The 13641-nt window shown below is 41.7% G+C and overlaps 1 protein-coding gene across 14 annotated transcripts in view; it reads left to right on the forward strand.

Annotated features, from left to right (window-relative positions):
* Nucleotides 1-13641, forward strand: part of INPP4B (inositol polyphosphate-4-phosphatase type II B) — a 484959-nt gene that overhangs the window by 373361 nt on the left and 97957 nt on the right. For all 14 annotated transcript variants that reach the window (XM_075614672.1, XM_075614553.1, XM_075614562.1 and 11 more), the window contains 2 exons: nucleotides 3455-3559; nucleotides 8424-8532. In XM_075614672.1, coding sequence (XP_075470787.1) covers nucleotides 3455-3559; nucleotides 8424-8532 — 214 coding nt within the window. The remainder of the gene's footprint in view (nucleotides 1-3454; nucleotides 3560-8423; nucleotides 8533-13641) is intronic.

Consider the following 13641-nt stretch of genomic DNA (forward strand, 5'->3'; position numbering starts at 1 on the left):
AGTGGCTTTTTTAGCAGGATCGCCAGTATATAAAGGTGGGGAAGGCAGGACTTTGATGCATGGTAGAGGATGGGGTGTAAAAAGTCACATTTGGATTTATTGGACATAGCTGTTCTACCTGAAGGGATAACAGCCTACATAAAGGAGATTACCAGCACCCATCTTGAAGGGGAACAAGGACATTCAGTGAGCAGTTCAGATGCTTCATTAGTAAGTAATTATCGCAGTAATTTTTACATTTTTTACATCATCTTACCTGGGTGTCCCTCTGATATTATCCAGGTAACCCCCAGTTTCTAAGATGTAACTTAGTTTCTCCACTGGGAAACAATCTTTACCTGAAGGGCACAATATGCTCAGCCTAGCCCTTGCTGCCAATAGCAAGCTGCAACATCAATGTAATATGACATTGGGACTTTTGATTGATGATCCCACTGCCATATTTGCGGTTGTTGTATGTCTCATTCCAGCACAACAAAAATGGAAACTATCTTAGGAACCCGGGGGGGTCCCCCTTAGGTCATGGGAGCTCAGATAAGCTTTGCGGTACCCCCTTTTACCCACCAGTTCAGGTAAAACGCAAAAAAGTGGTAATTGCTACTTTAAACTAGCTGAGGATAGTAGTGAAAGACGTCAGGCTAAACCCAACTGCCGAACAGAATGCATCTTCCATAGATATCATTTCAAAAACACAGGTAGAAGAAGGAGTACTGCACGAGAGAAGCAGTAAGACAAGTTTAAATAATGACAATAATAACAAGGAATGATGTAGATATTGTTGTTATTGCTGAGTAATAGTACAATAACAATCAGGCCTGGCACATAACTATACCAGCTTATACTCAATTTAGAAAGGACAGAGTAAGAAGGAATGGAGGAGGAGTTGGCATTGATGTCAAGAACAACATAAAAGCTTCATTAATATAATGTACTGAATACCTACCTCCAGGACAAGAAGAGGAACTGGACAGTGTGTTAGTAGAGGACATCACAAAGATGGCAAAGAAAAGAGAGGTCATCTTTATGGGAGACTTCAGGCTTCCAGATCTAGACATGTGGATTCCTTGTAGGGGACATCTCTCAAACAATTAGTGATGGGGCCCACTTGCCAGGAAGCAATGCTAGACTACATACATATTATTATATTTTATTTCTATAGCGCCAACATAACACAGTGCAGTACAATGTAGGGGTAAAGATTAGAGGTAAGCAAACTTTATGAAAATGTTTGCGAACGTGGCATAAATTGCTTCTCAAAAAACCTGCAAGGTTCACCAACAAAATTGCAATGCGACACAGGACCAATGTGCAGGTCAAATTTGTTATATTACCTTGTTTTTTTTTTTTACTCAATTTCCCCCCCAATTTGAAAATGTTTAGCTAAATTAAATTAGGAAAATGTAACGAAATAACCTGTTTGCAAATGTCTAGTAAGGGCAAGAACAAAACCTAAAATACAAACAGTACAGCTTAAAACACAATGAAACAATAGGAAATGTGGTTATGGCTTTGAGGAGCAAACCATCTAAATAGAATGGGAGAGTAATGACACCTGGATAGCTCGGGGTAAAGGCATAGTATTAATTGTGGCTTGTAAGAGGAGAGAAGTTTTGTGAGTTTTTGGGTCAATAGGCATAGCAAGTGAGAAGGAGGTGCAATTCATGGCTGCAATAGGGGTGGGGATATGGAAAAGTTAGACATTGTAATAGTGGAGTGAATGGAGTTAGGGTGAAAGAGACTGGAGAAGAGAACAGTAAGGCTGCGTCCATAGACACTTTGCCCGTGCGGAGGCGCGCGGAGGCGCGCGGAGGCTGGGGAATGAGGGAAAGCTGGTGCTTTCCCTGGCCATGGTACGCACGCCGTCCATGGGTGTGTTTGGGGGCATGCCAGTGACGTCACGGAGCTGGTTCGCCCTCATTGGGCGAACCGCTCACGTGACCGGCCCGTCGCGCCAAGAAATCAGTTTTAACTGATTTCTTGTGCCGTGTGCACCCCCTCCTGCGAGCACGCCGTATAGACGAGATCACCGCGCGGTCATCCATGCCATGGACGCAGCCTAAGGGTGCAAATTGGAGATACACCAGCAGTCATTATTTTAAGTTCCAGAGTCAAGTACTTGCAAACTGCAGCAAACGGTACCCTTTGGCTGCTGCCGTAGGCAGGTCCAGGATATACAGTACTAGAAGAGAGATGTTGGAATGACAAACAACTGAAGAATACTTCAGCTCAAACACACACAGGACAATAAAACTGCTGTCTACAAGGCTGAAGATTTCCAGCAGTGTGTTTTTACTGAGCCGTTAAACCTATGCATGCTGGTCGGCTCGTCCTGCGCAAAAGGGGTGCAGATGTTCGGCAGGTTCCTGTCTCAGGGCTGTCATTTTTGGCAAGCCCTGGGTGCATTAGGAGAAAAGCTACGAGTATCAGGTATAATTTGGGGTGAGAACTTGGGTTCACCCAACTTGGGTCCAGTGATCATCAACCAGTATGATTTAGTATAAAGACAGATGCTGAATAATGCCACACAAAAAAATCATACCAACGCAAAAATTGTGCCTTCAAATACTTTGCTTCTATGTTTTAGAATAATAAGAGATCTCTTTAATGGTTTCCTATTTTTTTTGCAGGTGTTTGTAGGTCTTAGATGTGAAACATTGGTATAGTCCACTGCAGTTTGTGCAAGAATTAATCTTTTTAGGTAGAACATTTAGATGGCTACAAGAATGTGGTATTTATTACCATTGTTTCTTTTAAAAATGTTGACATCATAAAGAAAATGCACTTGGTAAAAAGTGGTTATTATATTTGCATGCAGGCTGGCTAGAACATGGTATCCTCTTTAGAATAGAAACTCCAACAGGTTAGATTGGACTCGCACTGTCTCTGCTTGGGCTTTGTGCGAGTTTGCCAAGGACTCTCCAGCAGTGACATTGTTTCATTGCTGTGGAATCACACTGGAAAACCATTATAAAAGTGTACTGTTGCAAAAACACAAAACTGTCCAAACATAATATACTGAGGAGTGAAATATAGAAGAGAGGTCTGCACATCCATTATTCTCATTGTGACAAGTCAATAAAAATGAGTTGTACTTTAGCTTTTGGATTTATATATTGCTATATTTTAAGTGCAGACAAAACATAATATGTGATAAATGTGGCATAATTTTCACCATGCTGTTTCGCCGTCTTCAACAGCAGGAGACGTTTGTCACTTAAAATCCATTAGCATATCTGCACATTAAATACTGCTCTGTAGATTACAGAGAAGATACATGCTGAGATGCAGCTATAAAATATCTTTTCATTTCTTAAAATCGAGTACACAATAAAATCTGAAGATGAACTGGAGATACAATATGTGCATCATGCTCAAATAAAAAAAAAAACAACCATCTGTTTGCTGCATAACATCATGCTTAAAAAAAAATCTTTTCTTTTTCTTTTCCCTCCAGGGTCTTCTTTCAAATCCAGCTGTAGCAAAGGAGAAAAAAGTCTAGAATTTGTTCCAATTAATCTACATTTACAAAGAATGCGTGTTCACAGCCAAAAGTTAAAAGGTAAATTGCTGTTCTGGAAGAATGTTACAGTACATTGTTTAACGGGGAATCCCATGTAGTTTCCAAATAACAAACCTAATGTAGACAAATTAGCAGCATACGTGAGACTTTGTACAAATGTCATTACAATTAACGTGAACATGTGATTATTTTGGTGTCATTGTAAATTGAATATATGTTCCTTAGCTGAGTAGCTGTTCGTCAAGTGTCTCCTCCAGTTTTATGCTCAGCTTCTTGGTGAGATTTAACATCAAGTCTCCTCCCTCTGAGAACAGGAGAAGGGAAGCAAATGACCTGTCGGTCAACATTCTAGAAGTGAAAACCTGCCAAGGTTCAGAAGGCAAATCCTTCACTAAAGGGATTAAAACATTGTGAAAAAAACTGTGTTTATTTGTCTTTTTCTTTACACTGTATCTCAAGCAGCAAGATGTAACATTTTAAACATATCACTGCCACCTGTTCATTTTGGTTGCATCTTTAAACGTGGATCCATGATCTTTTTTTTTTTTAAGGAACAAGATGAGAAGACCCAACAATTCTGGAGGTGTTTAGTTTTGACTTTATTAAAACCACCTTTGACAGGCAAATGGGTGATCATGACTATCAGCAGTAATGTCATTACACAAATGCTCCAGTGTTTGGAGCAAAGATGTGTCCACCAACGTCACCCCCGGTGACTGGCTCAAAGGCAATAAAGTTGCCAAACTCAACTTTCCTGATCTTGTTATGACAAAACTTTGATTTCTAAAATGTCAAGAACTGGTTTTCCCCATTGTACTATCAATGCAATCTCAATTGTTCAAAGAGAGAAAAAAACATTGTTGTGAATAGCTTCTTTAACAACACATTTTCTTATGGTGTATGCCTTCACATAAAGCTGTAACTATGTTCTCATCATTATTTCTATGGGTGCTATGGGCATAACAATTGTTTGCCATTCCTTTTAATGTAATGAGAAAAATCCAAGCAAACATATGGTAAGAAAATGCATCCTTGTACATGTCTTAAATATTTTCATTGCCAAGTGTTTCATATTTAAAACTCTGTAGAAGACACTTCTCAGGTCTCGAAATGCAGGCCCAATTGATGATTTTATATCCTTTTCTGTTCTTTCCTTGCTTTGTTTTTTTTACATTCAAGCAGTTTAAAGAAATTGTTACTCACATTATGTTTGTGACTACAAAAGAGCAGACTAGAAAACAGCAAAGTTCCAACTATATTGACATAAGTATGTGTCTTTGTAAGACATACTGAAGTATTTCTTGATTTCTAGTAGAGAATGTGAGACATGAGCAAGACTGTGTAAGAAAAGAAACCATGAAGAAAAGTGTGAAGGAACAAGCAAAAGAACAACATACTGTATATCCGGAGTGCAGGGTATTTGTTGGTGGTCAGCAGGGAAGGAGTGACTTACACAGCCATAGACACTTATGCCGCCCTACACAGTAATACACGAAACCTCTATTGGAAGCATGCTTCACTTTTATGTACTAATTTCTACGCAGCCCTGTAAGGAGCATGTGCAATGTATCAGTTTTTAAGTTTCCCAAAGCAGTCCTACTGTATATACTTAGCACATGCTAAATGCAATCTCCTTTTCATTCGTTTGTACAGCTTTTTTCCTCCGTTTAATCAATGACTGAACACAATGGGGGAATATCCAAGAAGAAAATGATAGCAATACAAACCATATGCAAATCCATAATGAGGAAATCACCAGTAAATGAAACAGGCTTATGTTGTCTTGTCTCCTGCTGACAAACGAAATAATCTCCAGTGGGTTTAGTGTGGTTTTGATTGTACAGAATTCATTTTTCATCCTTATGCATTATGCAAATTACATGTAACCAGTAACAGCAGCCTTGACTTTCATTAAGATACTATCACTTTCTACAACATATAAGACCACGTCGCTGAGAGAAGACAGCAACCTGTCAAATTGAAGATGGCAGATTTGCAATGTTTTAAAATACATGACCAAAGTTGTTGATAGTTGCATTACACTATAGACGCTGCATAATAAAATGTTGTGACATGCTCACATCATTATCATGACTTCTACTGAGCTTGTGGGGTAATTTAGTGATGTGAATAATAATCTAAGTACATTTGTAGTTATGCCATGTTGAGTTTGTGTGGTGCACAACCCTTCTACCACCTAACTACTACTACTAACTATCCAAAGAGTCTTTTGCCCACATTAGCAATTCTAGTTAATAGGTCATTTCGGGTTAATGGAGATAGGTGGTGCGGGCCGGAAATGAACAATTTACTGCTTAAGAGCTTCTAAAATAGTTTTAGAGGGCATTTACACTACACTGGCGACACACTTTATTCGAGCTCGGCTAGTCCCACGAATTCGGGTATACCCGGGTGTATTGAGGTTTGTGACTGTTTTCTGCCCGAGTGCATTGAGTTATTTTCCGGCAGGGATTGAAGCATTTTATTCCCGTTGGCTGCAATACTGCACAGTACATATATATATACTGCATTACAATTCATGAATTTATGCCATCTGGTAGACACGCGAAGCATTGCAGCCTATTAAATCCTAATCATTATCATTTAACAGATCAGCCGCCCATCAGCCAGGCATGAACCCAGGCTGGGAAGGCAAATGCAACGGGGCTTGTCAGAGGTGAGGAGCGGCGCATTCCAGGTATCTGCCAGGTACATACCGGGTATTTGCTCGAATAAAGTGTGTCGGTGCAGTATGTGTATTTTTTAAAATATAGCACCAACAATGTATGTTTGTTACAAAATAGACATTAGAATACAGGGAATATAATACAAGTGTTTCAAACATAAAAGCACACAATAGAAAAGGGAATCTTGTCCTGGAGAGCTTACAATCCTACAAGCTAAGGTCAGATACTCAGTACGGTGCCGTCACATGCACCTGTTTAGTTCTGGATCTTACTCATAATATGTGAGTAATAGAGGTTTTTTTTTTTATGGATCGTTATCAAGAAGGAAGATGGGCAGAATTCACAGGATGAATTCGTTCAGGTGTCTGAGTCAAACAGTGGAACAAATGTTTAAATTCAACCTAAAAACAAACCAAATAACGAGAGAGGCTCAAATCAGATTCCTTTTTTTTTTTTTTTTTTTAAATAAACTGTGCGAACATTTGGTTTTGTGAATGAAAAACTTGCAACCTTATGTACAAAAATTCTAATTTGGAAATTTTTAAAAAAAAACCCTGTTTTGTTAATAAAATAACAAAACCAATCAAGTTCCACCAAAACATGAAAAATGTTAAGAACCAGTGGAAGTGCCCACCCTTATCAAGAACCAATAATCTTATTTTCCTTCAGGAAGTTAGCATACTTTGGCTGGGGGAACATAATCAAATTCACTCTATGCAGATATCTAACACACTTTCATCTGTAAGAATTATGAGTAGCTATTCCCGTTTCAGTGATTTGAAAGGATTTACATATCATCTAAAAGATTTGCAGCAAAATGGTTGAAAGGGAAGAATCCACTAAATAATTACTGCTACCCTAGTCCAAATGTGTTCTGTCTCTCAGCTACTCCATAATCCCTCTTTAGATAAGGCAGCTCAATTTTAGCATCATGAGCTACATAGACTAAGCAGTCTTCTGTCACAAGCCACCTTGCAGCAATGGAAGACCCTTTACAGCACATTCTAGCAGGTTGGCTCTAAGGTGTTTTCCAGTGCTGAAAGGTGTCTTATGGCAGTAGACTGCTTACTAAATATGGGCCCATATCACTCCTGAGACTCTCAGATCTCCAGAGCGGTTGGTACAGGGAAGAATGGTGCAGGGAAGTCCTCAAAGAGGATTTCATAGGGGAATTAGATGCAGTCATGTAACTAACTGATTTTATGTGAGTCTTACAGATTTTATGTATGAGTCTCTTAGATGTCAATAGAACACCAATAAAAACGTTTTTCCTTAAAATGCCATTGTTTTTATCCAGAACCCTGAAATCTCATTGATTGTGGTCCTTGGTGGTTATCATCTCTGGAGATAAAAAAAAATGTAATTGACACCAGGGACATTATTGTGGATGATTTTGCAAATCTTTACACTTAAAGGAATGATGATATCATGCTAAACTGCTTGTAATAAACTTTTAGATGTCTTTTAGCAAAAGAAATGTTGGATTGCCAATGAAATGGGAGAGGATAATGTTCTGTATTTACTAAGTTGTGCTATGCCAGAATATACCTTTTGGTGCCATAAGACACTTTATGGCTCTCTCAAGTGAATCGGCTGTACGGTATCTTTCGCCATTATAAGGTATGGTATAGCACCACTTACTGATATATGGTTGAAGCATATTGAACTAAAACTTCATATTAATATAAAAGATGTTCCAACTTTTGATGCAAGAGATACATTTCAGCACAGCTAAAAAGATTGTCAATTGAATAAAAAAAGACTATTAATATCTTATGGCCATATTATTATAATACTTTCTTTTTTATGATGCCAGCATATTTCATAGCACTGTCCTTTATGATAGAGAGACACACGGCAGTTCTATATTCAATGACACATAGGCATACTTAAGAATGTCAAATTTAAATTAGCTGAATGCCTAATTTAAAAGTGTCTTTAGAAACAGGCACAACTATAACATATTGGTTCACACCGTGATCCAGAATATAGACGTAACTAGGGATCCATTGACTATTAAAAGCTAGTTAGTTGTGCAGGGATGTGTATGGGAAGATTTAATCACTCTCGCTTCACTTTTTAGGCACGATGGCTCATATTAATTAATCAATCATTAATGAAACGCATCAAATCCCCCTTTGCTTGACAGTGAGTCTACTCCACAGCAAATCTTTCCCTGAATGTGCTCAATGCAGCTGCTTTGTGCTTTCTTCCAGATGCCCTTTATGATGTCATCACCATTGGAGCCCCCGCAGCACATTCTCAGGGATTTAAGAATGGTGGCCTCAGGAGACTCTTGAGTAGGTTTGAGGCGGAGAAGCGAAAGTAAGTAGTTTTCATAAAATAGGGCAGGAATATAAAAGCTTCCCCTATACCACACGTTCTTGTTCTTTATTAAGAAATGGAAATGTTTGTCCAGTTACAGTCTGGGTAATTCCCCTGTATTTGTTACTCCCCATCAGTATTTGCCAGCTCCCCTTATTAAGGCATTCATGAACAATTTGCCTTTTTAAGGATGCATTTCAATATCCTTGAAAACCCTAAGGCTTTCACCACACTTTCAATAAACAAACCTACCTACTTATGCACTCTAATGTGCATAAATATCCCTCATGCATTTGCAGTGTCTCTGTATGCCTCCCATTGTACTACTTTGTATGCGCTTCAGGTCAGGATTCCCTTTTATTTTAGTTAACATGTTTGGATGGTGCTATTTTTCCTGCACATTAATAGCATCCCATATTTTAATAAGAGTTTTATGTACAAAAATAAGAATAAATGGATAGAATTAAGTATTTACTTTACTGACAAATTTCAGAGGGGCAAAAGCTTATACTTATACTGTTTATTTGCAATTTGTTTTAAGTTTTGGGAGTGTGCGTGGGAATGACCATTCTTTTAAGTGATATATTTTTGCTCAATGTTTATGGTTTGAATTGTACTTCTAAGACATAGGGGCACGAATATGTAATGTAAGTGGACTGTTTGGATTGAAGTACTTGTAGATTCATTGTAGGTTATGATTCCTTTTAGGTGGCAAATATTGGAGTTCATCATAGAAGATATAATAATGTACAGACATTTCAAAACCTTTTTGGTTTCTCCTTGAAGTGCACTGTTGTAGCACATTTGGAAGGAAGCCTAAGGTCCTAATTATGGGTGGAAAATTGTAGAGATGGTACAGGGTGAAGTGGATAGAGGAGTACAACAAATGAACAGGAGCTAAGTAGGTGTCAGAGGAGGATGCATAGCAAAGGAATGATCAGGTGTTATGCTCACGATGCTTCTCTTAACTGTGGGCTGGCGAAGAGACCTGGGAATATTATTTATTTATTTATTGTCACAGTCCCGGTGGCTGCGGGGAGGCCGGCTCTGGAAGTTGAGTTAGGCCACTGATTATGGCCAGACCCCAACTCTTCCCAGCTGTTGCCTCCCCCTGCAGGTCTTCCCTCCTCCGCCGGTCTGCGCCGAAAGTTGGGCCCGCCCAAAAGTCGAGTCCAACTTCTACACTTGCGCGGGGGACTGGTGTGACTTTGGAGGCCTCTCCCACACGGTAAAGTGTGTCTGTTTGTTATTGTCGTGTGTATGATTGTGGGGTATTGTTTTGTCAGGGAGGGGCTAAGAATGGTTTTGTGCTGTGGTGGGGGGGCCGGTTGTGCGGTATTGTGCTTTAGGGGGGTATTTTGTGTTATAGGGGAGATTTGGGGGTATTGTGCTGTAGGGGGGGTTTTTGAGGTGTTGTGGGGAAATTGTTTTGTGGATTGTGGGGGGAAATTGTGGGGGTGGTGGAATTGGGTGTTGAGGGAGTGGGATTGAGTGAGGTGAATTTGAGGGAGTATGGTCTAGAACATTTCATCACTGCCGGTGTTTATCCGCCACTCACCTTGCTGCAGGCACATCTCTACGCCGGGCCATTTTGCCACTAAGATAAACCCCACACCTTACCCTAAAAGCCCCTAATCTTAACCAATAATACTAATGCTACCCCATACACTAAAAACTTTCATCCCATACACTAAAAACTTTTATCCCTTACCCTAAAACCCCTTACCATAAGCCCTTACCCTTTAAATTAACTTACTTGATTGGAAAAATAGCCAGTGGCTGAGTGTCTAGTGGCAGAGCGACTGCGACGAAGGGTCCCTCGGCAGCCAAACACCAGCGGCGACTTGGTCACAGCAAAACGTCCGCGATCCAATGTCCGATTCCGGAGGGATTGGAATTGATTGAGGGGAGGAGGGGGAGAGTGTGTGAGCTAGAGAGTGAGGGGGGAAAGAGAGAATGTGACCTAGAGAGTGAGGGGAGAGAGAGAGTGTGAGCTAGAGAGTGAGGGATGGAGGGAAAGAGTGTGTGAGCTAGAGAGTGGGGGGAAGTAAGGTAGAGAAGGGGGAGAAAAATACATGGGGGATAAGAGAAAGAGGGGGCCTCACAGGGCCGCAAACGGGGGGGGGGGGTGGTTTAAACTCTAGTCCTGGACCCAGGGAAAGCTCACATCTGCCCTGCCTTTGGGACAGAAAATGAATTATATGTTGCCATAATGTGCCCGGAATCCAACATCTTGGTTCAAGGCATTGTTTGTTTTTAATGAGACGTTAAATATATATTGATTCTCATATATGTGTTTTTCTTGGTAAAATGTCAGGACAGTAACACTCTAACCCTGTACACCACTAGAGAAGAGCATAGTGAGATGTCATCTAAACTGTGTCAATAAAGCAGTTTTTCCGGGCTAAATCCAGCTCCAGGGATTCGGAGAGAAATGTGGACATACAGTACTAGTAGATAGTATTTTCTCTCTAACATAGCAGCTTGAAAAGGAAACAGGGAACTAATTTTCTGTCTATTGGTACTGCTAGAGGCATATGAATCTAGTGTCATAAAGTACAGTAGGGATAATAATCCTTAATTATTGAGAGTGCTATGATTCACACAATGCCCTAAAATGCTTCCCCTTGCATTTTCTTACCAAATGCTCTCCATTTGTGTTTACAGCTTTTACTGTAATGCAGTATTCATACAGTAGATAAGAATAATCCTATGTAGGATCTGAGAATTGCAAGATGCCCATCTTATGCAGAGCAAAGCTTGTTATGTTGTAATTAAATACCAAAATTCACAAAACCAGTATCAAATATTGCATCACTTACAACAGTTACAACCATACTAAAGCACATATGTATACAGACAAGACCAAGTAACGTGGTGAAACACCTGGAGGGGCCCTAAAAAATATATGTTGTTAATCATCTTTAAATATATTTCCTTACTTGGTAGCCGTAGATTACAAATATTTATGTAGTGCACTTTCCCCCACCCCCTGGGAGATATGGCGGCTACTGTGCGTGTGTGGTGCGTTACCTGTGGCTCACAGGAGGTCTCAGCCTCCACTGCTAGGAGCCTGGGGTGTGCCTGATCCGTCTGATGCCAGCACCTCCACCTGTGCGGGATCCTAACAGTGTTGGATAACACCATCACAGGACAATGTACCCAGTAACACACACACCAGACTATGGTATAGCAATATTTACTAAGTACAAACTGAATGCACACATATAATACACAACCACGCCATATAAGGCGCATAGCGATAATCCCGCACAGTACTTGGGTGCAGGGGCAACAATGTCCTAGTGTCCAGCCGACAATAGGCACTCCCACCCCAAGTGTGTGACAGCGTTGCCCACAACCAAAGTGTGCACTTGGTGATACCTGCCGGGTACTCCAGCACCCGGTAGCGCCGACTGTAGATAAGGAGCCGTCCGGTCCCACGTTGTCGTCTTGTGACGAGTCCTCCTCCACGTGGGGTGGTGTCCAGTAGGTGTGTCCCACCGTTATAGTCTCTCTCAGTGCATGGTGATTTGGTCCCAGATCACCTGATGCCAGGTTGCAGCCACGTCCTGGCTGTGTCCCTCATGCTTATGCTACAGGGGCAGTGTCTCTATCTACTGGGCCTGTCCCTGCAGCAACCACAAGCTCAAGGTGGAGTCGGGGCCTGGCTGTGGCCTAAGGTGGTCTCTGGCCTAGTGCAAGGGTCACAGACACCCTGCACACACACCCTACCCTCTTCTTGTCCCAGCTCCAACTGGCATGGTCTCCTCGGCGCACCAAATGTATCTATGTGGAAGCAGGGGGATCCGGCCGTGCGATTGGCTGCTATGTGTCACCTGATCCTGCATCCCTATGGCCTTCTGGGGGCTGTAGTTCCCCTGTGGAGCTATTCTTAACATGGCTGCTGCTTGCTACTGCACATGTGCGACTATGTAATGGCCGCCGCACTTGGTTCTGCGCATGCGCACCATCTCGCGAATGCGCCCGCACATCCAAAATGGCGGCGCCCTGTATAGGGGAGCCGCCGGGAGCCTCCGGCGACTCGGTCGCTGCTGCATACCCCCCGCCTTGCTCCTGCAGCCTCCCGGCAGCACCACACGCTCCCGGGCTACAACAGAGGTAAGCAGAGACGGCGGGGACGCAAGGGGGAACCAGACCACATCTATATGCAGCGTACAGAATCTGTTGTTGAAATGTGATTGTGTGCAAATAACAAAAGTACAGTTCATACTAAGAACAATACAGCATTTCTGACAATTTTCTTTGCTAACCAGTAACCATATCATTGGAAAGAGAGCATAGTCTCAGATGGGCTAGCAAGCAGCAAGTATCATTTGTACATTCATCTTCAATTCAAGACCCACATTGACTCTTGCTCCTAAGGGGCCTATTCTATAAGCCTTCATAAAAAAAAATCGCTGGGTCGGTTACGCTGCCAGTTTTTTGAGCGTTGCTATCACAATATTCAGAAAGCCTTGAATACCTGTGATAGCAAAATGCCCAAAACTGGCGAGGAGCCAGCGACGTGATGTTCGCCTCTCTCTAAAGGGCTCACCCGGCAATCTGCAGCGATCTGGCCCAGCTGTACAGAGAGCTGCACAGAGAGAGCCGCCTCTCCCTGCACATATCTCACCAGCGATCGCAGGCTTTTAATAAAAAATGTAATACTGCTGTACGTGAGCAGGGGGTCTCCGGAGCAGAAAAGTGTTGGTTTCAGGTGCAGGAACCCCCTGCTTCCCGAGATACAGACCCCGTTATGGGGTGCCGGTATCTCCTATGCATTTAAATGTCTCGCGTCACGTGACCGTGGGATTTAAATGCATAGGAGATACCAGCACCCCATAACAAGGCCTGTATCACAGGAAACAGGGGTCCCCGGACCTCAAATAAACGTGGTTCTGCACCGGGGACCCCCTGCTCATGTACACTAGTATTACATTCATGATGGCAGGGGTAAGTTTTATTTACTTTATTTATGTTGGCTGGCTAATGTTTGATAAAAAAAGGGCAAATGCACTGTTATCCATATCTGGATAATAGTTATTTTGTCCATTACTGTACTGTATGTGTTGGGGGGGAGGGAAGGTTTGGGGGTAGAGGAGGTGT

The sequence above is a fragment of the Ascaphus truei genome, chromosome 1 (assembly GCF_040206685.1).
Source record: "Ascaphus truei isolate aAscTru1 chromosome 1, aAscTru1.hap1, whole genome shotgun sequence".
Classification (NCBI taxonomy): domain Eukaryota; kingdom Metazoa; phylum Chordata; class Amphibia; order Anura; family Ascaphidae; genus Ascaphus; species Ascaphus truei.